At 23.7% G+C, this 26,183-nt stretch overlaps 1 protein-coding gene across 7 annotated transcripts in view; it reads right to left on the reverse strand.

Moving 5' to 3' along the window:
* The window catches only part of LOC122502563 (baculoviral IAP repeat-containing protein 6), a 43,350-nt gene extending 17,674 nt beyond the window's left edge, over positions 1-25,676 (reverse strand). For 5 of the 7 annotated variants that reach the window (XM_043612688.1, XM_043612684.1, XM_043612687.1 and 2 more), the window contains exons 1-14: positions 25,399-25,676; positions 20,557-20,876; positions 19,665-19,909; positions 17,309-17,648; positions 12,195-13,776; positions 9,918-10,095; positions 9,291-9,509; positions 8,499-8,931; positions 8,125-8,269; positions 6,809-6,959; positions 6,223-6,447; positions 5,562-6,093; positions 3,779-3,949; positions 2,942-3,238 (exon numbers count right to left, since the gene is read on the reverse strand). In XM_043612688.1, the coding sequence (XP_043468623.1) occupies positions 2,942-3,238; positions 3,779-3,949; positions 5,562-6,093; positions 6,223-6,447; positions 6,809-6,959; positions 8,125-8,269; positions 8,499-8,931; positions 9,291-9,509; positions 9,918-10,095; positions 12,195-13,776; positions 17,309-17,648; positions 19,665-19,909; positions 20,557-20,876; positions 25,399-25,576 (5,016 nt within the window). In that variant the 5' untranslated portion in view covers positions 25,577-25,676. The remainder of the gene's footprint in view (positions 1-2,941; positions 3,239-3,778; positions 3,950-5,561; positions 6,094-6,222; positions 6,448-6,808; positions 6,960-8,124; positions 8,270-8,498; positions 8,932-9,290; positions 9,510-9,917; positions 10,096-12,194; positions 13,777-17,308; positions 17,649-19,664; positions 19,910-20,556; positions 20,877-25,398) is intronic. The other 2 variants (XM_043612690.1, XM_043612689.1) reach the window with 1 other exon arrangement.
* Between the last annotated feature and the right edge of the window lie 507 nt (positions 25,677-26,183).

Below are 26,183 nucleotides of genomic sequence, written 5' to 3' on the forward strand. Positions count from 1 at the left end.
ATTTAATTATAATAATAATAATAATAATATTTATAATAATGATAATAATAATAGAAATAAAAATAATTAATTCATTAATAATTAATAAACTAAAGTATTAATTAATTAATACTAAAAACGTAAAAAGCAGAAATATTTAAAAATAAAAATATTTCACTTTTAAATAATTTAACATCTTTTTCTTAAACTTATCCATTGTCAAATTTAGAGAAGCAAAAACATTCTTTTTGTGTGAAAATAAGCAGGTACATTTTTATAATCACCATAGAAAATAAATAAAAGTTTTAAATTATAATTAAGATAATCGCTGACAAAATAAATTCGGTTCCTTAATGCAAAATTAAAAATTGAAAATATTCAGACACCTCGATTACGAAATACCCAAAAATTTGTTAGTAGTTTTAAAAAAAATAATGTTTAATGATGAAAATTGAAAAAAAGATAAGTAAAAGATGTCGATTTGCTTTCCTAAAAAAAATACAATAAAAAGAAATAAACCTCTAAGAAATAAATTAAAGCTGAAAAAAGTGGTTGGAGAGTTTTTTGCAATATTATTTATACGAAAAAATAAGCTGGATGACCATGTGAAATTAGAAAACAAGAATTGAAGAAAATTGTTTCATTTTTAATATCAAATGGTTCATCGCTGATTAAACAACTAATTGCGTGCGAAGGAAATAATATATTGAATAACGAAATAACGAAATTCCATAAAAAACGGAAAAAAAATATGCAAAATCGGATTTCTTTTTGATTAAAATCAGTTTTTGCAGTTAAATCAGATTTAATTTGAATTAAATTTTTTACATTTTCCATTCACTATTTTACTTTTTTCCACCATTTCACTATTATATATTTATTTATTATTTTGTCTATATACTATTTTTAAAATCTTATTAAACAAACCCGATTTTGTTTATTTAAATCTTGATTTAAATTTCACAGTATTAAATTCACTTCTTCTAATTAAAATCTGATTTTATTTATTTACTGAAATCAGTTTCTAATTCAAATCCGATTTTTTCTTCACCAAAATTAAAAAAAAATCCGCTCAAATAAAATAAAAAAAAGAACAAAATTCGATTCAAAGCAATGGTCTCACAATTGCAGGGTTGCCACAAAAATTTAATTTTGTTTTTCCCTGATTTTCCAGACAGAATTTTAACATTTTTCCTGACACTACAAAAAAATTCTGATTCACTGAAAAAAAATATTAGATTTAAATCTTTAAAATTAAATAACTTATACAAATATTGTCACTGTGACTTCATCAAAATTATTTTCATCATTTCAATTCCATTCAAATTTTTTGAAAATAATTAAAATTCTTTGAAGAATTTTATTATTTATGGAAATAATTAAATTATTTGAAAAATGTTTCATTAAAATTCCATTCAAAATAATTGAAAACCTCTGAAGAATCTTATTATTTATGAAAATAATTTAATTCTTTAGTAAATTTTCATTAAATTAAAATTTAAAATAATTGGATTTTTCTAAAGAATTGTATTATTTATAAAAATAATTAAAATCCTGCAAAGAATTTTATTTTTTATGGAAATAATTAAATTTTTAGGAAGTATTTAAAAAAAATTTTTGAAAATAATTGAAATTTTCAAAAGAACTTTATTTTTTATGAAGATAATTGAATTTTTGAAAATAATTGAAATCCTAAGAAGAATTTTATTAATTATGAAAATAATTAAATTTCTCTAAAGATTTTATTATTTAAAGAAATAATTGAATTTTTCGGGAAATTTTATTAAAATTCTATTTAAAAAAGTTAAATTTCTTTGAAGAATTTCATTATTTATGATAATAATGAATTAATAATAATGAATTATTTAGAAAAATTTTTATCAACATTTTTGAAAATAATTGAATTTTTTTTGAGAATTTATCTAAAATTGTTATTGAAAATAATTGAATTGTTTCGAAAAATTTTATGCAAATTTTTGAAAATAATTTAATTCTTTCAAGGAATATAACAAAAATTTGGTTAGAATATAATTGAAATTTTTCCAAGAATTTTATTCAAATTTTTTATTATAATTAAATTTTGACAAAAAATTTTTTATTTATAAAAAAATTTAAAATAATTGAATTCTTAACGAGAAATTTTAAAAAATGTCTGAAAATAATTGAATTCTTCAGAAGAATATGATTAGTTTTTAAAAATAATTGAATCCTGTTTGAGCATTAAACTAAATTTTTTGAAAATAATTTAATTGTTCCGAAAAATTTTATGGAAATTTTTAAAAATAATTGAAATTTAACGAAAAACTTTGCTATTTATAAAAAAATTAAGAATAATTGAATTCTTTTAAAAAAATTGTTTAAAATATATTTGAAAATAATTGATTTTTGGCGAAGAATTTTGCTACATATTTATAAAAAATTTAAAATATTTCAATTCTTATCAAGAAATTTTAAAAACATTTTAAAAATAATTTAACTTTGCGAAAAATTTCATTACTGTGGAAAATAATTGAATTCCGAAGAATTTTTATTAATATTAAAATTATTCAAAATACAAAGTTCTTTCAAAACTCTAATTAAATTCATTTAAAATTGAAATTTTCTAAAATTTCAAATTTAAATCTTTTGAAATTGATTTATTTACGAAAATTGTAAACGCAGCTCATAAAAAGTTCAATTATTTTTGAAATTTTCAAATAAAATTATTCATTAAATAATTTGCTTTTAATAAAATTCCCTGACTTCTCCGTAACGTCCCCGATGAAATTCTACATTCCCTAACTTTTCCCTGAATTTTCCCGATTTTCCTGAAATTGTGGCAACCCTACAATTGTAAAAGAAAAATAATTTTCTCTTTTTGTTTTGTTTTTTTTTTTTTTGAAGAAACGAAGCAAAAAAGGAAGAAAACAAAAAAAGAAATAAAAAGGTAGAAAGTTTTTATCCACGTGAACAAAAAAACTACCTTTTTTGCACAGTTGTCTTCGTTTTTGCTCGTCGAGGTACCAATATTCATACCCGAGGATTTTTCTTTAGCAATAGTTGAATCTAACACGTGGGAGCTATCATTTTGAAGAATGTGCCAGTATTGTGCTTCATCGGGCATACTAACTTCGTCACTGATTGACCGATCATCGGGCGTCAGCGAAAGATGTACCGTTGGCTTCTTTGTTATTTCAGCTTTACAATGATTTATTAAATTGCCATAGAAAGTTGTAAACTTAGCCTGAAGATCTGGTCCGAGCGAGCCATCATCCAAATTCTATAATGGACAAGGATTCGCAACGATATTTTTCTCTTTTTTTTCCTTTTGCTTTTTCATTTTCTTATTTTCTTATACACAGAGATACTCTATAACTAATCTACTAATGTGCTCCTTAATTGACTAAATTATTATATTTATATAAATAATTCGTCACAAAAATCGATAACTAAATTTTATTTTAATTATTTATTATAAAAATAAAAATGTTTCGCAATTTTCTAACCGGGAAAAAGAGAACCAATCTTGGAAATTCATTCTTTCATTAACTTTACATTTATTTTTCAATCAATACTAATTAGCTGAAGCAATTAAATTCATTAGCTAATTAAAATACTTGTTAATGACCGAAATAATTAAATTTTCAAGTTTATTACCTATTCTCTTCTTCTAAATGAACGAAATTAAAAATTTTATTAATACTTCTTTGCGAATTTGAAATGCGCGCAGCATTTGGTGTAAGTTTCTTAAATAGACGGAATTTTGTGTCGCTATCATTCGAGAATTGCGGTAAAATTGAATTTTAAATTATTAACTTACATATGAGTGTTGAATTATTTTGATTCCAAGACCAGAATTGAAACCACTTCCTGGATGTGGACTGTCGTAAATGATTGGCGCCATATTCACAAGATTGTTCGCTCCAGTGTCGATTTTTTCCATTTTCGTTCCGTCCGAAGCGGCGTGACACGTAAAGTGCAAGGGCTCAACCTTTTTATTAATTACATTAATTAAATTAATAAATCATTCAAGTTAAAACATATATCGTCCATCTAATAAATCAGTTGCCACAAATTGAGTTTTTCAAAAAATTAGTTTAGCAAAATTGTTAATTAAAAGTATGGAAAATTTAGATTTTCAAATATTTTAATTTGAAACCTTTTCAAAATTCAAATATTTCTACAAATTGCAATTATTTATAACTTCTCCGAAATTCAATTATTTTTTTAGAGTTTTCAACTACATTCATTCTCTAAATCAAATATTTTTAATAATTAAATATAATCAGGATTCCTACGGAAACCCGAATTTAAAATTCCATACCTTTTCCATGATTTCCAGGTCAAATTTTTACGAAATTCAAGTGGAATTTTAAATCTAATTTCATTATTTTTAGGCTCTTTAAAAACACTTTACTTATTTAATAGTCTCCGCCCTTTGGTAAAAAATCTAAAATTATCAAAAATTCGAAAAAATTCAAAAAACCGAATTTCTTAAAATTCAACATTTTTTCCTCTTTTTTATGGGATTTAGCTTCATTATTTTTGTGCTCTTGGAAAATACTTTACTTATTAATTAGTCTCGACTTTTTGGTAAAAAATCTAAAATTGTCAAAAATTATCAAAAATTCAAAAAACCGAATTTCTTAAAATTCAACATTTTTTCTCCTCTTTTATAGCATTTAGCTTCATTATTTTTGTGCTCTTGGAAAATACTTTACTTATTAAATAGTCTCGACTCTTTGGTAAAAAGTCTAAAATTCTCAAAAATTCAAAAAACCGAATTTCTTAAAATTCAACATTTTTTCCTCTTTTTTATGGGATTTAGCTTCATTATTTTTGTGCTCTTGGAAAATACTTTACTTATTAATTAGTCTCGACTTTTTGGTAAAAAATCTAAAATTGTCAAAAATTATCAAAAATTCAAAAAACCGAATTTCTTAAAATTCAACATTTTTTCTCCTCTTTTATAGCATTTAGCTTCATTATTTTTGTGCTCTTGGAAAATACTTTACTTATTAAATAGTCTCGACTCTTTGGTAAAAAGTCTAAAATTCTCAAAAATTCAAAAAACCGAATTTCTTAAAATTCAACATTTTTTCCTCTTTTTTATGGGATTTAGCTTCATTATTTTTGTGCTCTTGGAAAATACTTTACTTATTTAATAGTCTCGACTCTTTGCTAAAAAATCTAAAATCTTTAACAGTATTGAAATTATAAATATTAAATATCAGTTTTAAAACTAGTTGAATGTCTGCGAAGAATTTTTTTACTTTTGAAAATAATTGGATTTTGCTATTTATAAAAATAATTGAATTTTTGACGAGATTTTCGTTAAAATTTCTTGTAATAAAAATTTTTATTATTTTTAAAAATAATTGAACTTTGCAAAGAATTGTATTAAAATTCCTGCAAATAATTAAATTTCTGTAAAGAATTTTGTTATTTAACAAGATAATTGAATTCTTTTGCAGAATTTGGTTATTTTACCAGATAATATTGTATTCTTTCGCAAAATTTTATTATTTAATAAGATAATTGAATTCTTTTGAACCCATGGCAATTCTGGAAATTAAATAAATAAAATAAAAAGAAAGTCAAACCTCGAGAAGTCCTTTCATGCTATGATTAGCGCTCAATGTCTTGAGATAAAGTTTACTCGGCACAATTGTTTCACTGGAATGTGATGGCAATGTGAGTAAATCTCGCAAATCAATCGAGTCCTGTGAATGATTCGATGTCGTTGTTGTAATTGACGTGATTGTTGGCTCGCCGGAAACTGCGCTCGCATATGTCACTGGCGTTGAACTGAATTTCGGCGGCACCGGTGGATCCATATCGAATAATTCCGTTTCAAACGGCGAATTATAGAGGCCAAATCTTGTCGCCAGCAATAAATGATGTGGATTAACACGATTTGACATTTCCGTTGCAATTTGTTGCATTAGAGTTATACATTGTTGAGCGATACTGTGATTACGATCGAGTGGCAATAATCGTGTAATGAGAATTGCAAACCAACGAAGAGAGCCGGCCCATTGTACATTGACAATTGATGGTAACAATGTCACGCAAACTGCAAGTACAGCCTCCTCAAAGGAATGTGGCAATGGATCGTCTAAATTGTGAAGTCCTCTGCGAAAAAAAAGTAAGTAATTGAATATTTTACACAATTTGGGAAAAATTTCAGAAAAAAACAGAAAAATTTTTTTAAAAAAAGAAAAAGAAGAGAAAAAGGAAGAAGAAGAGGAGAAAAAATCTTACTCGCTGCACAAGACGATGAGTTTTATGCACTTGTGTGAAATGCTTCGTCCGGCATACAAGAGACAAGTGCGTAATAAAACTGAAAGTTTTGCTTGAACACAGCGCACAGTTTCCAGTTGCATTGCCTTTGTCTCGACGCTATTTTGACAGGTTCGTAGTCTCGTCAGTCGTATTGCCACCACCCAAATAAGAATATCAAGAGCTATCGACTGCGTAATTGATGACCTGAAATTAATTTCAATCAGCATAAAATATTAATTTTTCTTTTCTTTCTTTTTGACAAAATCCATTTATAATAAAATAAAAAAGAATAATCCACAAGTTTTGAACGCTGAAATGAACGAAATATTTGTTTTATTAAAAATATTTTTCTAATTACTAATTGCAATAATTGCTTAAATTTTACATTAATAAACTTTATAATTAATTTTTATGATAGTGACACAAAATTATTGCAGCGAAAACTTCATTTGAAGAAGAAATAAATAAATTCCGTTCATTTGAAAGTTCATAACTTTAGGATCATACAAAACACAATATAATACAATAATATAAAAGAAAACATAAATTAATTATTTGTACTCACTTGTCTGTAGTCTGTAGACAAGCGACAGACAGAAGATTATTGATAAACTGTTTCGATTCTAACATTGCACATCGTTGTATTCTCTCGTGTGGAATATTTGTGGGCAAAACTTTTCGCACGCTTATCGAAATTTCGTGAATCCAATCGCAACCTACAAAAGAAGAATTTGATGATTTAATGTCAATTCTTAAATATAATTTTTTTTCTTATAATGATAATATAACTTCAATTCTAAATTTTTGCGCGAAATTCAATTATTTTGTTAATTTTAATTTCAAACTCTAGAAAAATACATTTAAAAATAATTTCTAAAAGTAAAAAATAAAATGTTTAAAGAATACAAAATTTATTTTAATTACATTTGACAAAGTTTGCAAATTGGAAATTTAATTTAATTATTCGAAAAATTTACTTAAAATTATATTAAAAATAATTGAAATCCTGAAAAGAATATTAATATAATTTTTTTTTTGATAATTGAATTTAAAGGAAGAGTTTTCATTAAAAAATTTTCTAAATAATTAAAGTTCTGCAAAGAATTTTATTATTTTTGAAGATAATAATTGAATTTTTGCCAAGAATAATGAAAATTATTGCATTCTGGTGAAAAAAAAATTATTCATAAAGATAATTGAATTTTTGGGAAGAATTTGATTTTAATTGTTAACAATATTTTAATCTTGTTGAGAAATTTTACTAAAATTATTGAAAATAATTGAATTGTTCAGACGAAAATTATGAAAATTTTTGAAAAGAATAAAATGCTTACGAGGAATTGAATTAAAATTTTAATGAAAGTAATTAGAACCTTCTAAAGAAAATTATGAAAATTTTTGTAAAATAATTGAAAAATTTTCTATTAATTGCAATTTAGTACAATTTTTTGGAAAATAATTTAATGTTTTCAAAGAATATTTAAGTAAGAATTTAAAATAATTGAGTTCCTTTTTTGAAAATTTATTATTTACGAAAATAATTGAATTTTAGCGAATAATTTTCTTACTTATAAAAGTAATTGAATTCTTGGCAAGAATTTTCTTAAAAAATTTTGAAAATAATTGAATTTCAAGCGAAGAATTTCATTTTATGCAAAAATAAATTAATTTTTGCAAAAAATGTTCTTAAAATTTTTGAAAATAATTGAAATTTGCAAAGAATATTATCAAAATTGTTGAGAATAATTTTTTGATTTCAATTCTATTAGCGAATGTAATGTAGTGCAAATTTCTCAATAAAAAAGAAAAAAAAACTTTTCGTGTCTCAAAATGAATACGAAGTTTATAGTTTTTTTTTTCAGAAAAAATTAATAAACTTACCAATGTAGGTATTTAATTTTTTCGATGCATTCGCTGCATATCTCTCAACACTTGCTCCTGGTAACAGTGGTCCAGCCTCGTCAATTCTCAATTTTTTCGAGGTCGGCGGTTTTGATTCCACATTCATTCTTGACTTTGAACTTGTCTGAAATTTTCGGAAATTATTATTTAGTCATCAATTTTTGACAAGTAGAATAAGAACCTAACTAAATAAAAATTAAGAAAAAAACAATTAATATACCTACTCTCTAAATTTAGAGAGTATATTAATAGTTTTTTTTAAATAGAAATTTAAATTAGTAAACATTTTTACTAATTAAAATCTAGAGAGTCGAAGTTATGAAAAAAAATTCGCAAAAAAGAAAAATACTCACTCCATCTTTAATAGGATCCACGAGCGCCTTGATATGAACCAACAAAGTACAAGAGGAATTTGATTTTGCTCGAAATAGTTTTGGACTGGTGAGTGTCGCGCAACCGGAATGATCCGAAAGATCCATGCAACGTTGCAAATTAATTGGACCACAAAGAATTTCCGTATTATGTTGACGTTGATATTCCTCGGTCACCACTGGATTATCACCCTTCTGATCTATTCCAAGACTGAAGTCTATCCTCTCGTCAACCGATGTGATTGGAGTCTTATGATGACCAATACCGAAAATACTTTGTTTCAATAGTGTCACTTGAATTGCCGGCAGTTCCGGACACGGTGAATGTAAATTAAATTTCACATCGACATGTCCCACGACACCCGATGCAGTTCTCGGTAACGTTAATTCGAAAATGTGCTCGTCCCACGTTGACCTGCAATTAAAAAATAAAAAGTAAAGAAAAACTTAAAAACTTTGATTTCAATTTTAAGTGACATTAATTATAATTAAATAATTACTAAAATTTATTCAAGACTCAAAAAGTAATTAAACATTTTTTTACTAATTACAAAACTTAATTAAAATTTAATGAAAATACTTTATTCATTAAGAAACTTTATCAAATTAGAATACTTTGGTAAATAAAAAACTTTACTTTAACTAAAAAAAAGTTTTATAATTAGAAAACTATTTAATAAAATGACCCCTTAATTAGAAAATTTTGTTAAATGAAAATTAAAAAAAAAGTATTGAAATATTGAAAAGACTGAAAGATAAGTTTTCGAAACTCACGCATCATTTTGTAAACGCCAAGTCCTCGTGTGATGTTGATCCTCGGCTTGATGCAAATGTTGTGGATAATGTCGTTGTCTTTGTGCTTGCATCATTTCACTCCAGCAAGGCGGAACGTTTGCTCTGTACGCGGGCGAGTGTTTATCAAACTTTGTCAGTTCGTAAAGTGTCTTCAAATCGGCGTAGCTTAAATTATTCCTGTGCGCTATAATCGGTTCCCTGCAAAAAAAGCACAACAAAAAACATTTTAAAAACATTCTTTCCACTTCGAAAATTGAATTATTTTATAATTATCCACAAATAAATTAATTAAATTAAAACAGTAAAAATAAATTTCTTTTTGAACAACGAACTAAAATTAAAAATTTATTAATTCTATGCGAAAATATGAGTAACGATCGAAGTAAAAAAAAATAATAAAAAATAAATAGAAAGATACAAATATAAATAATAAATAAGAAACAAAACAAAAAATAAAATTATAAGTAAAAAAGAAAATAATAAATAAAATAAAATAATAAAAAATAGAATAATAAATAAAACACAAATGATTTTTAGAAATAAAATATTCGTTATTTGAACGTTCAAAAATTATGGAGCGTAATTCGATAAGAACTGAAAACTTACTGATACACTGTGGAAGACGTTGAAGTACTCGGTTCGGTTCGTTCATTAACGCAGCTAATTTCAGTGATCATTTTCAAATCTTCTGTTTCTTCCATTTCTTCTGGTATTTCATCCTCTTCTGTCGTTGCAAAAAAGTGAAGTGCTCCATTACTCGTACATGCACACAACCTTTCTAAACCTTTGGAAAAAAATATTTACTTTAGCTTCATATCTTGGATTTAAAAATTTTTTTTTGTACTTTAACTTATTACCATTACTATTTACACTCAACAATTTTTGCTACTTCGCACTCGTTAATAATAATTGAAATTTTAATTCTTCATGATTATTTTTAATCATTTCTAATTCGCACTCGACAATAATAATTTAAACTTTAATTCTTCATGATTTTTTTTGTTATTAAGGTAAATTTTTGAAAATATGTAACCAAAACTATTGAAAATAATAGATTCTTAAAAAATAATAATAAATTCAAAAAATTAGTTTTTTAAAAATATTTTTAAATAAGTTTCCAATTAACAATTTGATATTTAGTAAAAGTGTTTGAAGATAATTGAATTTTTTAAAACAATTTTTGGAAAATATTCAAAAATAATAAATATTTCGAAAAATTTTAACTAAAAAACTAATTTTTAGGAGAAATTTAATTAAAAATTATAAATATCATTGAATTCTAAAAATTTTTTAATAATAATTGTAAAAATTAGATTTTTTAAAAAATTATGTATGTAATTGAAATTATACGTCATAATTAAAACTATTGTAAATAATTGAATTTTAACAAGTAATGAAAAAATTCTCAGAATAATTTTGTTGGAAAATATTTTAATATAATTTTAATATAATTATAATAAAAAATATTTTATTATAATTTTTTGAATCTAGTTATTAATTTACATTTTCAAATTTTAATACTGACCATTTTTCATTATAAATTTTTGAGAATTCAATTATTTTCAAAATTTACTATTAATAGTCTTGAAACTTTAATTTTTAGAAACTTCAATTGCAACTATTTTTAATAAAAATTAAAAAAATGTCAATTGATTTAAAAACTTTTGAATTAAACATTATTTCAAAACTTTAATTACCTTAAAATAATTATAAAAACAATAATTATTAAAAATTTTGACTACATTTATAAAAATAGCAATAAAAATCGAAATAACTTGATATTTTTTTACAAAAAAATGGTATTTTTTTGCAATATTTAGAAAAAAAGTCAGAGATACTGTAAATAGTTAATTTTTAAAAAATTACAATAAAGCAAATATTCCTAAAAATAGTTTTTTTTTAAAATATCTTAAAACAATTTTTAATAAATAATATAATTTTTAGTTAGGTACATGTAATTGAAAAAATTTCCAATTAATTAAAATTTATGAAAATTTTTGAACAATAATTAAATTTTTTCGAAGAATATTTGGAATATAATTAAAAAATGTTCTATTAGTAAAATTTATAAAAATTTTTGGAAAATAATTGAATTTTCTCAAAGAATATTTGGAATATAATTGAAAAATTTTCTATTAGTTAAAATTTAGTAACATTTTTTTAAAAATAATTGAATTTTGACAAAGAATATTCAGAATATAATTGAATAATTGTCTATTAATTGAAATTTGGTAAAATTTGTTTGAAAATAATTGCATTTTTTAAAAATAATAATAGGAATATAATTGAAAAAATTACAATTAATTGAAATTGAAATAAAGAGTAAAATATTCTTTTAAAAAATTAGATTTTTTAAAAATTAGCAATGTTTTTTTCTATTTATTTGAATTTTCGAAAATATGTAATTGAAAAATATTGAAATTATTTGAATTTTAAAACATAAAAATATTCAAAGAATTCCTTTTTTTAAAAAAATATTTTAATTTTCATAAATTTTCCATTTGAAGATATTTTATTATAAGTTTCCAGAATTCATTTATTTTCAAAATTTGCAATTAAAATTCTTTAAAATTTTTATTTTTACCAATGGTAAAGAAATATTTGAAAAAAATCAATTATTTTCAATTAAATTTTATAAAAAGTATCCAAATAGTAGTAAATTGTAAAGAAAAGTAGTAAACAGCAGGTTTTAGTAGATGAGTGCGAAGCTTGCAATAATATTAATATTAATATCAATATTAATATCAACAGTGTCCAGTCAGGATTAAGAAAAAAATTCCCTGACCGGTGGACACTTTGATTAATATTAATAATAATAATTTTAAAAATGTATATTAAAAAAAATGCAATGCTTCTTCAGAGGATAAAAAAATATCGACTTACTAGTGCAATAAGCAGCCGAGACGAATTTCTGTCCCTCCAATCGAACTCGTGCCACAGTCTTCAAATTATTTAAATTCAAAATCCGCACAACTCCGTCCTTGCAAACCAATGCAATTCGTCCAAATGGCTCGCCCCTTTGTACCGCTTTATTGCGATTCTTCTCCTGAATCGGCAGCAAAACATGTTCCACTGGCGTTTCATCTGCTGACAATTCTTGCCGGACAATTGGATCGGGCACAATTCTCACAACTTTATCATTAAAATCAAGCGCATAAATCAATAAAATAGCCTTATCGCTATCATCCTCATTTCTCGTCTCACCATTCGATAAACTTTCACTCTGCGTCTCATTATGGTCCCAATACATAAAACTTTTTTGCGGAAAAAATTCACTCTCCTCATCGATATCCATACGAATTGTATTCGACGTCTCATTCTTCTCCATTGGCGACAACGCAACATACAAATGCCGCCCGTCCTTCGTTGGCGCCGTGTAAGAAATTCTCATATTCTCCGGCGCATCAATTCTCACACTTTGAATAACACTCGGCTCCATTTTCGTCGTCGTCGTCGTCGTTGCCGTCGTTGTTGTTGTTGCTGTCGTCGCCGCCCCCGTTGACGAAGAAGTTGTTGTTGTCGTTCCCACAGTTGTCGTTGATTTAACTTCTTGTATTTTCTTCGAGCATCCAACAGTCTCGGAATTTACAGCCGTAAATTGCTCCTGACCATTGATTGGATTGAAATTTGCATCGAATGTAAAACCTGGCGGCGGTACAAGTGGCGTGGGACAAATTCCATTTGACGACGATGCCGTTAATGGTGTTGTTGGAAAAATATTATCAAAATGCGTTCCAACCAACATTTCTGAATCGACATCCTCAACAAGATCCTCGAGGAGAAATTTACTGAGAAATAATTCCTGATAGAGACTCTCTTGTCTACCGTCATTTGAACTTGTACTCGTGCCCGTTCCCGACAATGTCTTCTTTGATTTCGCCTGTTTTGCCTCATCTTTCTTGGGTGGCGCCGGTGGCACTGCCTTGTGATGAAAATCGCATAAAACTAAATAAAGCATTCTCGTTGGTTGATATGATGAATCACTGGCAACTTTCATTATATCAATGATTGTTTGTCGATCGTTCGCGGCACTATTCACGCTGTTCATTGCTTGAACGAGAGACGAGGACGATGCTAAATCTGTTGACGAGGCCCAAACATTCTCGAGATTTCTTGATTGTGAGGAGTGACTGCCAGTGACGAGAATTCCTGATATTAAACATGGTCTTATTTGTGTGTCAAATGATGATGATGTTTGTTGTTGCTGCTGTTGTTGTTGTTGTTTTATTGGAATTGATGTGGCGAGATTATCGCTTAATGTTTCATCGTTTGTGATTTTCGGTGGACCAATTATTGACAGTGATGTTAATTCAATTCGATGTGATACTGATGATTTGTAGTAATTTAATGTTGTTGCTTCTGTGTCATAGCCAACTGATGCGTCCATTGACATTGCAAAAAATTGCATTGATTGTTTATTGTTGCTTTCTTGATCACTCAAGGCAATGTAGAAAGAGGCCTCGCGCTAAAATTTAAAAAAAAAGTTTAATTTTATTAAAATTTTTGAAATTCAAAAAATTTTGGACTTAACAGTATTTTTTTATTTTATTTTACTTTTTCTTTTAAAAGAAAAATTTTTCCTTTAAATAGGTTAAAAGGTGAATTATTTTCTTTAAATAGGTTAAAAGATGAATTTTCAACTAAAAATAGGTGACAAAAAAATTATAACTATTATATTTATAAATAAAATTAACTAATTAATAATTATATTTTATTTTCAAACGTTTTTCTAAAATTTTTCAAAACAATTCAATTATTTTTTCAAATTTTAATAAAATTCTTTGTAAGAATTCAATATCTTTCGTAAATAATTGAATTCTCCGCAGAAAATCAATTATTTTGCTTCCTCGTGAGGAAGCTTTGTAGTCGTTTAATTTACAAAATTTTTAAAAATCCTTTTAACAAATTTTCTTCTATATGGGACTATGTTATATAAGACCCTGAACAATTGTCCGGATGTATGTATGTGTATGTGTGTGTGTGTGTGTGTGTGTGTGTGTGTGTGTGTGTGTGTGTGTGTGGATCCCGATTTTTGTGAACACGATAACTCGAAGAGGTTTTAACGAATTTGGCTAAAATTTACCAGGTATATTTATCCTAAAAATATCTCGAAATGGATTGATAGACTTTAAAAAATTCTCAAAAAAAAAATTTTTTTTGACTTTTTTCTAAAAAAAATTTTTTTTCAAAAAATTTTTTTTAAGTTGGTTATTGAAGTTAATAAATAATAAAATCTTATTCTTTGCATCAAGACGAATCGATTAGTATATAAAAAGTATAAATTGTATGAGAATTTGCAGAGTTAATCACAATTAAAGCTGAAAAATTCGCGTTTTTATCAAAAAATGAGTGCTTTCCGCAAAATTATGTTGCCGTATAAGAAAATCTTACTCATTTATTTCTAAAATCTTATTCTTTGCACCAAGACGGATCGATTGGTATATATAAAGTATATATTGTATTTAAATTTATAGAATTAAAACCAATTATAGACAAAAAATTTGCACTTTTAATAGAAATTCATTTTTTCTTAAAAATCATGTTGCTGTACAATAAAATGTTATTATTTATTGAGAAATAAATCAAAAATCTTATTCTTTGCATCAAGACGAATCGATTGATGTATATAAAGTATATAATCTATTGAAAAATATAGAATTAATTACAATCAAATTTGAAAAATTCACTTTTTTACTAAAATTTTTTTTATTTATTTAGATTCATATTACTGTTTAAGAAAATTTTATTCTTTCTATTAAGACGAATGCACTTTATTTTATAAATGTTAAATTGTATTAAAAGTTATTTAAAAATTAAATATTCTTATTGTTAATGCTTCCTCCACGAGGAAGCAAATTTTTTTTGCTGATCGTAAAGAGGAAGCAAAATGTTCATGTAATGAACATCTGGATTTACAACTTGTTTAACAAAATTTTAATAAAATTCCTCAAAATAATTCAATTATTTCTTTAAATAATAAAATTTTTTGCAGGATTTCAATTATTTTTATACAAATAAAAAATTTTTTTTCAGAGAAATTCAATTATTTGGAATGTAATTTTAATAAAATTTCTCTACAGAATTCAATTATTTTTAAAAATAATTGAATTGTTCGCAAAAATTGAATTAATTTAAACAGAATTTAAATAAAAATTCTGACAAAATTCAATTATTTTAAAAAGAATTTAAATAAAACTTCCTAAAAAAATTAAATTACTTTATTAAATAATAAAATTCTTTGCAGGATTTCAATTATTTTCATAAATTTTAATAAAATTATTGTCTCGAATTCAATTCACTTTATAAATAACAAAATTTTTAGCAAAAATTCAATAATTTAAAAAATTTTTTTAATAAACTTCTTAAATTCTTCGTCTAAAATAAAATTTTTTGAGAAAGATTGAAATTCTATTTAAAATAATTGAATTCCTCTGAAGAATCTTATTATTTATGAAAATAATTGAATTCTTTAGAAAATTTTTTATTAAAATTACATTTTAAATAATTGAATTTCTCTGAAGAATTTTAATATTTTTCTTAGATTATTTAAAAATTTTCATAAATTACAAAATTCTTTGAAGAAATTTAAGTATATTTATAAATAATAAAATTCTTCCCAGAAATTCAATAATTTTCAAAAATTGTAATAAAATTCTTGTCTAGAATTCAATTATCTTTATAAATAACAAAATCTTTAGCAGAAATTCAATTATTTTCAAAAATTTTAATAAAATTCTTCTCAAGAACTCAATTATTTTCATAAATTGCAAAATTCTTTGCAGGAAATAAATTATTGTCAATTTTTTTTCTGTTTTTAATTCAATTTAATTAAATAATTAATTAATTAATTCAATTTTTTTTCAATTCAATTCATCAAAAATTTTAATAAAATTCTAAGCAATCATTAAATTATTTCAGATTCTAAATAATGAAAGTTATCAAAAATTTTTTAAATTTCGAAACAAAACGCGGAAATAAAAAAATTTATTTTTGCTTTTAAAATAAATAACTGTATTTCGCACTAATAAAAATTAGTTTTCTACATTAATTTACAAGTTACCATTTTTATGTTTTTGTGATGTTAAATAATTTACAAAAAATTAAATCATGATTTTTAATTCAAAACAATAATATTGTCTAACTATTCTTTGTTAGTATTTAATTTTCAAAACATAAGATTTTAAAATTCAAAGAAACATGTGAAAATAATTATTATCAAGAAAATTAGGAAAAATTAACATTTCACAGAAATTTTGTTTCAAAATATGTTATAAATTTTATTATATTTTCAAATTTTGATAAACTGTTCCTAAAATATAAATAAATAGAAAAAAGTAGACAAATTAAAGTTTAAAACACTTGATTTGTAAATTAATTAAAATAAAAAATTTCTTCTGTTTGAAGTTTGGAAAAATTGAAATTCAGATCAACTTAATTTGAGCTTAATTATAAATAAGATGAATTTCAGAATTTAAAAGATTAAAAATTTCGAAGATTTAAATTCAGAGTCAATTAAGATTTTAATCGATGAAAGTTTCGAAATCTTTAGAATTCTAAATTTATTGACATTAAAATGAATTAAAAATTTCTAAAGACTAGTTTTGATCGAAAATATTATAAAAAAGTTTACAAAATTGATGAAATAGGTGAAAATAAACGGAATAGGTGAAATATGTAGCAAAATTTAAAAGAAGGTGAAAAACGCAAAAAAAAAACTACTAAATAAAAAAAACGTGTTAGAAACGTTTCAGAAGCAAAGAAACACTTTCGAAACCAAAAAAGATTTTAGAAGCAAGTAAACATTTTAGAATCAAATAAATATTTTGGAAACAAAAAAAAACATTTTAGAATCAAATAAACATTTTGGAAACAAAAAAAGAAATTTTAGAAACAAATAAACATTTTAAGAATGTTTGATTAGATAATTTCGATTAGATAATTGATAATAAAGAATAAAAAAAAATGTATTAAAATAGAAATCTTATTATTGCAATTACCTTGAGTTGATTGCGAACATTCCAAACACTAACGAGGCCGTTGTTTGTACCCGTGGAAACGAGACCGGCGACATTTGTTGTGCCGATTATTTCGACACTCCCATCTGAAATTTGAGCGGGCGCTGTTGCGAGAGTAACCGACAAGGGTACATTTTGTGTGTACTCTCCCTTGACAAAGGGACACGACGGTGTATGTCGCTCGTGTTCCGACCATGGCTCATCAGTTGGTTCCCAACAAACGAGGCAAACATTGCAAGTGAAGCACATTGCCCGATCATCGCCCGTTGAATTTGGCTGATGATAGAATCCCGCCTGTGCCATTTGATCGGGAAATGCCCATCTGTAAATAAACACCATTTTTTTTTTATTTTAAATTGTTCCACTTTTCAATTAATTGCTATTATTATTATTCAATTATTACTTTTCAATAAATTAATTTATCGTGTTCGATTACATTTACACATTCATTTTGATTCTGATTCACTCTAAAAATTATTAGATACTCAAAAAAACATTCTATTACATTTATTTACGAATTTCTTAAATTGTAAAATTATTCGTAAACATCAATAAAACTAAATTTTTAAATAAGTATTTAATTATTATTTTTCCATAGGAATTAAAATTCTTCAAACATTTTTAAAATTAAACAACTTATAAGAATATTATTATAAAACAAGAAGATATCAATTACTCCGAGTCTTCGACTCGAAGTGATTGATATCTTCATGTTTTATAAAAATTTTAATTTCCATAAAATTTTTCAAAAAAAAAATTAAATTATTTACAAAAATTATAATAAAATTCGTTGCAAGAATTCAATTACTTTCATAAATAATAAAATTCTTCACATGGTTTCAATTATTTTTAATACAATTTTAAATAAATTTCTCGAAAAATAAAATTATCTTCAAACATTTTTTGCAAGAATTAGGTACATTTCACAAATTATTCATTATTTTTCACAATATCCATTATTTTCATAAATTATAAAATTTTTCTGAGGATTTTAATTATTTATAATACAATTTAAAGTAAATTCCTAGAAAAATGGAATTATTCTCTTAATTGTTTTGTAAGAATTTAATTACATTTCACGAATATAATTAAATTCTTCGTTGAAATTCAAATATTTTCACAATTTACTTTTTTTAATAAAAGTTCTCAAAAGAATTCAATTATTTCAAAAAAATGTAATAAACTTCGATGCAGGAATTCAATTATTTTCATAAATAATAAGATTCTTTACATTATTTCAATTATTAAAAAAAGAAATTTGAAAAAATTCATTCCGAGAATTCAATTACTTTCATAAATTAATAAAATTCTTCACAGGATTTCAATTATTTTTAATAAAATTTTAAGTAAATTCTTCGAAAAATGTAACTATTTTCAAAAATTTTATTAAAATTCTTCGAAAGAATTCAATTATGTATTTTTAAAAATTCATGCTTTAATGCTTTTAATATTCAATTATTATCTAAAATTTTAACTAATATTCATTTTCAAATCAATTTTTATTGGAAAATTCTACAAGAATTCAATTATTTACATACAAAAATAAATAATTTATTGAATAAATGAATGTTTTTTGAAACTAAATTATCATAAAGAATTTTATCAACAAATTTGAATTTTTTCGAGAAATTTTAATAAAATTTTCAAGAATGATTAAATTTTTCGAGGAATTCAATTAAAATTGTATTAAAAATAATTGAAATTCTATGATGAATTTTATTATTCATGAAAATAATTGAAGTTTTGTAAAAAATGTTATTATTTATGAAAATAATTGAATTATTGCGAAATTTGCTTAGAATTTTATCAAAAATTTTTTTTTTTTTTTTTGAAATAATTGAATTCTTTTGAAAAATTTTATTAAAACTGTAGATATTGAAAATCATTGAATTAAGAAAATTTTTTTTGAAAATAATTGAAATTTTGCAATGAATTTTATTAAAATTTTTGAAAATAATTGAAATTTGAAGAAGAATTTTATTATTTTTAAAGATAATTGAATTTTGACGAGAATTTTTTTGTTATTTTTGAACATAATTGAATTTTTTGCGAAGAATTTTATTACTTTTGAAAATAATTGAATTTCTGCAATCATTTGTAACTTCTCAAAAATTCAATTTTTTCCAGTTAGTTAAATAAAAATCCCTGACTTTTCCCTGAATTCCCTGATTTCCCTGACCTGTGGCAACCCTGGTGTAATAATTTTATTTCCTCTGAGAGTTTTTCCATTTTTTCTAATTGCCACAGGCAATTCTAATTTTTCTGATCTGGGAGATTAGGAAAATTAGAATAGAATTGGGAGTAAAATTGAAAAAGGGGTAAAAAAATTGATTTCTACCTGTAATTCATGTGGGGCCATTTGGAAAATGAATCTCGCCGGGCAGCCTCGCTGAACATGAGGGCCCTATCAACAGGTCGTCCTTCTATGCTGACACTTGGCATTAGGCCGTTGAGTCTTTCGTTTATTGCCGAGGCGATCGGCAATGCCGGAATGTGCCTCGTTTGTTTCTTCAATTCCATTACTAATCCAGAGCACACCAGCTTCAAAGCTCCGTGTGGCAATTCCAAACATATTGTGTTCCACTAGAATCGTACAAAAAAAAAAAAAATTTTTCAAAAACCAAAAAATGCAATATTTGCAATATTTGGAAAACAATATTTGTAAAGTCAAAAATGTCACAATTTTTGAAAATAAATCGAAAAAAGTTTCAATTTTCTAAATTTCCCTGACTTTACTAACAAAAATTTTGTTTTCCTGACTTTACTGACATGTGACCACCCTGAATAAAACAAAAAACGAGTTTTTTTATTTTCTAAATACAAAAAAAAAATAAACAGTTTCATTTAAGTAATATTTTGTACTTTTTTTTAGAATTAATAAGTTCTAATATCCTTTCGTATCACTAAATTTTAGCCTTTATCTTGTAAATTTTCTCTAATTAAAGAATGTCAAGGGGAAAAAATTCTCATCCTCTAATTAGAGAAATTAATGTATATAATTTAGTAAGTATATAATTTTTTTCATTCTAAACCAACTTTAATGCATTCTTAATTTAAAAAAAAATTCCCTATAAAAATCTATAAAATAATAAGCCTCTTTTTTTTACTTTTTCTATAATGTGATTAAAAAAAAAGATTAATTACTTAATGTTCCAATAGAATTTTTTTTTCTCAAAATATTAAAATAAATAAATATTAAATAAGAAAATTTCAGTTTATTAATTTGTTACCTTTTGGGCTTTGATACCCCTCTTTTGGCTCGTGTGTCCGGAATGAATTTTGGAGGATAATTCCTGAAGGACCTCCTGCAGATGATCTGCCCCAGGCAGTTCTATGCAACGTAGACATTGATAGAGTAAAACAGCCTCGGAAAGGAGAAGTTCTAATTTTATAATATCTTCGCTACGAATTACTGGTGTCTGTAGTATTGTGTCCAGTAAAAGTACTCCATTATAATCACTTCTAACGCCGATTCCTCGACCGTCTGTGTATAATATTTTGTCGATTCCATCGGCTAAATATGTGCCCCGCAATTTTCCACCAGCTTTATCTGGAAAGAGGAAATTTTCCCCACGTTAATCACTTTTCACTTGAAAAAATTATTACACAAATCAAAAAAAAAAAAAAAAAAAATACAAAAGGAATTTATTAAAAATGTTAATTACTCACGAAATAATTAATTACACGCTTAGGAAATAATTAATAAATTAGAGAAATTAAAAATAATTTATTGCACAACTTACAATTAATTATATAACTATTAATTAATCATATAACTAATACAAAATTAATTAATTATAGATATTTATACGGAATTCAATTATTTTAATAAAATAATGGAATTCTTTGAAGAAATTTCATTATTTAAAAAAGAATTTTAATAAAATTTCTCAAAAAATTCAAGTATTTTAAATGTAATTTTAAAAAAATTCCTCTAAAGAATTCAATTATTTTTATAAAAAATGAAATTCTTCACAAAAAGTCAATTATTTTAAATAGTATTTTAATACAATTTCCTAAAAAATTCAATTATTTCTTTAAATAATAAAATTCTTTGCAGGATTTCAATTATTTTCATACAAATAATAAAAAATTTTTTTAGAGAAATTCAATTTTTTTCAATATAATTTTAATAATATTTCCCTAAAGAATACAATTTTTTTCATAAATAATGGAATCCTTCGCAGAAATTTCATTATTTTCAAAAGCATTTTAATAAAATTTCCCAAAAAATTAAATTATTTCTTTAAATAATAAAATTCTTTGCGGGATTTCAATTATTTTCATAAATAGTGGAATTCTTCGAAAGAATTTTATTATTTTAAAAAGAATTTTAATAAAATTGTCCAAAAAATTTTATTATTTCTTTAATTATTATTAAATTCATTGCAGGAATATAATTATTTTCATAAATAATAAAATTCTTTGCAGGATTTCAATTATATTTATAAATAATATAAAATTCTTCAGAGAAATTCAATTATTTTTAATGTAATTTTTATCAAATTTCTCTAAAGAATTCAATTATTTTAAATAGTATTTTAATACAATTTCCTAAAAAATTCAATTATTTCTTTAAATAATAAAATTCTTTGCAGGATTTCAATTATTTTCATACAAATAATAAAAAAATTTTTTAGAGAAATTCCATTTTTTTCAATATAATTTTAATAATATTTCCCTAAAGAATACAATTTTTTTCATAAATAATGGAATCCTTCGCAGAAATTTCATTATTTTCAAAAGCATTTTAATAAAATTTCCCAAAAAATTAAATTATATCTTTAAATAATAAAATTCTTTGCGGGATTTCAATTATTTTCATAAATAGTGGAATTCTTCGAAAAAATTTGATTATTTTAAAAAGGGGCCGTCCATAAACCACGTAGCCCCATTTTTTGGGAATTTTGACCCCCCCCCCTCCCCCCATGTAGTACGCTATTACATGTATTAGCGCCATTTTTTCCTCTTGTCGTAGTCAATTGCTTGACCCCCCCCTCCCCCTCAAGAGGCTACGTGGTTTATGGATGGCCCCAAAGAATTTTAATAAAATTTTCCGAAAAATTTTATTATTTCTTTAATTATTATTAAATTCATTGCAGGAATTTAATTATTTTCATAAATAATAAAATTCTTTGCAGGATTTCAATTATTTTTATAAGTAATATAAAATTCTTCAGAGAAATTCAATTATTTTTAATGTAATTTTTATCAAATTTCTCTAAAGAATTCAATTATTTTCATAAATAATAAGATTCTTCAGAGGCATTTAATTATCTTAAACATTGAATTTTAATAAAATTTTTCAAAAAATTCAATTATTTCCATAAATAATACAATTATTCATGGAAATTTAATTATTTTACAAAAATTTTAAAGTATTCTTTATAAGAATTTAATTATTTTTAATGCAAATTTTTAATTTAATTTCTCGAAATATTCAATTATTTAAAAAATTTTTAATGAAATTCTTTGAAATAAGTTAATTATAATAAAAACTTTTCATAAAATTCTTCCCAAAAATTCAATTACCTTCATAAATAATAAATTTCTTGGAATGAATTCAATTATTTTTGAAGATTTTTATTTTTTTTACTTCTTTTAACTTTTATTTTTTTTATCAAAAAAATTGTTTTGTTTATCAAAAAGATTAATTCTTAACAAAAAAAATGTTCAATTTTAATTATTTTTCATCCTTTTTATAGTAATTTTCGAAAAATATTTAAATAGAAAAAAATGTCGTTCATTTGAAAGTTCAAATCTTAAAATTATGGTTTTTAATTCAATTTACTTGTATTTATTATTAAACGGTTATTAATTATTAATTATCAAATAATAAATTATGATTGTATTAGATAATAAACAGTTTAAATAAATAAATAATTTATTATTAATGAATAATTGATAATAATTAATAATAAAAATAAACATTGTAAATTACAATAAAAAACTTAAAAAAAACAATAATCGCTGTTTAACTACTTACAATTTAACTCAGTAACAAAATTCACGTAAAAATCATTTTGTTGCCTTCATTTATTTCAAATTTCATTTATTTTACAAGTTTTTCAATTGTTTAAATCCAGAATAATATTATTTGTTACTATTGTTATAATTGAAATTAAAATAAAAAAATTGTTTTGATAAAATGTTTTTAATAATAATTCTTCTTATTTTCTGAAATTTATGAAACATTTAAAAAATTTTCTGCAATATTTTATAATAAACTTATTATTAATGAATTTAAAATAGAAAAAAAAATTAGTTTGAAAAAATTTGTTTTTAATAAAAATTTTACTTATTTTCTAAAATTTATGAAATATTTAGAACATTTTCTACAATTTTTATAAAATTTGTTAATATTATTTATTTATAAAATTGTTATTATTGAAATTAAAATAGAAAGGAAATTTTTTTCGAAAAATGTTTTGTTTTTAATAAAAATTCTTCTTCTCTGAAATTCATGAAGTATTTGGAAAATTTTCTACAATATTTAAATAATAAAATTGCTCATTCAAAAGTAAAATAGTCAAAAGTGCATTTTTAGTGCTTTAAAGAAATAAATAACTCATTCTATACTTAACAGTTTCATTATTAATATCTGTTCAAGTTACATAAATTACGGAAATAGTAGCTCTCAAATGTAGCGTTGAAAAAAAATGTTCAAAAATACGAAATTTTTTCACTTTTTTCAATTCATTTTGCAATTTCAATTTATTTAAAAAAAATTAATTCTAAACAAATATTTAATTTTAATTATTTCTTCTCATTTTGTATGAAATTTTTTCGAAAAATACATAAGCAGAAAAAAATTATCCTTCATTTCAAAACATCAGGAAAAATAAAAAAAGCTCGTTTTGCAAATATTTATTTTTCTGTAAAATTTAAGAAAATAACTTTTATTCTTAAAATATTATTTTTATCATTTCAGTATCAAAATTTAAGAATTTAAATTTTTTTTACTATTTTATAATTTTTATTAATTCATTAATTTTGTTTTTAATTTTTTCAGAAGAAATTCTCTTAAAAAAATTAATTTTTTCACTATTAAAATTGATATACAAACACATTTGATTTCATAATATTTAACTAATCTAGAAAAAAAATTGAAAATTATTTTTCTGACGCAATATTAATGTTAATTATCCTCAAGCGGAGTATTAATTAATCAACTTAGTTGTTATTATAAAACTATTTATTATTGACAACAGTACCAATTTCACCGCGTAGTCTCGCTCATATTGATTTTAAAACAAATTAATAAAAAGCAATAATTACGTTTAATTATCCGAATATGTCGTTTAAACATTTATATCAAAAATTTCCTATCATTCTCAAATAAATCGAATATATTTAAAAATTCTTATTTTTCTACACATTAAAATAGTTTTGTATTCAATTTTTTTCTTCAAGATTAAATTTTGCAAATTTTTGTTCAACGTGAAAAAAAAGAAAATTTATTATCAACCTCATATGGAATAAAGTAAAATTTCACAAAAATCGTTATTACGTTTTAAAACGACAAAGGAACCAAAGATTTTCTTTAAATTGACCAAAAAAAAATGTTTACAACATTGACAAAAAAATAAATTTCAAAAACAAACGGGAAATAAATTATTTTTTTGATTTTTCTTCTTTGTTTAATTACCTACGGAAAAATCGAAAATAAATTTTTCGTTCGGTTTTTTCAAAGAAGTGAAAGAGAGACTTGTCACAATGAACCCTTCCATTGACTGATTCTCCGGGGGTAAAAAGAAAAAAAAACCAAAAAAATAACTTCAAATCATCGTTGAAATATTATAAAATATTTTATTAGCTAAAAAAAAAGTGTGCCGTAAAAGAAAATTTTTGCAAAATCCGATAAAAATTCTCTAAAGAAATCTTTAATGGGCTGACATTTTTTTAAAAGAGTGTGTGTTATAATATACACAAGGAAGGAGCGGAAGGCGACCTTGAACATGACGATTTTGCGTGTGAAACTGTAGACAAGTTCCAAGGAATTTAATCATTGTCGATATCTAAATATCAATGATATTGCCATTTTGGAATAAATAAAATTTGTTGCCATTTACCAGACAGAAAGCTGCGTTGAAGAATCAGTCCTGAGTTGACATCAAAAACGCACACTTGCGCATTCCCAGTAGTTATCAGCACCACATTTAAATTCGGATGATAGATTATGTTTTTGCACTCGCAATCTAAATTAAGATAACCGTCTTCCTTTAATAACCACGTTTCATCATCGGCCATTGTTGCACATGCAAATACGAGGTCTCAAAAAATTTTTCTAATACGCGAGAAAATCACGAGAAACATGGCGTACCAATCACCGCCATCTTTAAGTAGATACAACGTCACAGTGCCGATTGAAGTTAGCCGCATAACACAAGCGAGATATATCGATGATCATCACTCGAGAATTTAAATCGAGAATTTAAATTTGAAATCAGATATTTTGACTTTTTTATTGTTTTTAATTATTTATACTTGTTTATTATTAATTTCTACTTACAGATCGTTTTCACAAACCAAAAACGTTATTTTGAACTACCTAATTTTTAATCTTCAGTATGTTTCTAGATTTTAATTATTAATACACAAAAATTCCGCGCATTCCCCCTTAGGAGTGTGAAGTAGTTTGTGAACGACCCTTTAGTGTTTGTTTTATTTAAACATAACCTAAAAATGAATTTTCAAGACTATCAGGTAAGTAATTTTTAATTTTTACTAAAGATCCTAAAGATTACTAAGTATTATTATTTATTATTAAATTCTAATTTGAAATTCAATCATTCGAGCTGGAAATCGCTTGGGAAAAATCGAAAGAAACGTGAGTCTTGTCAAAAATACATGGAAA

Source organism: Leptopilina heterotoma, unplaced genomic scaffold, assembly GCF_015476425.1.
Source record: "Leptopilina heterotoma isolate Lh14 unplaced genomic scaffold, ASM1547642v1 Lhet_234, whole genome shotgun sequence".
NCBI lineage: Eukaryota > Metazoa > Arthropoda > Insecta > Hymenoptera > Figitidae > Leptopilina > Leptopilina heterotoma.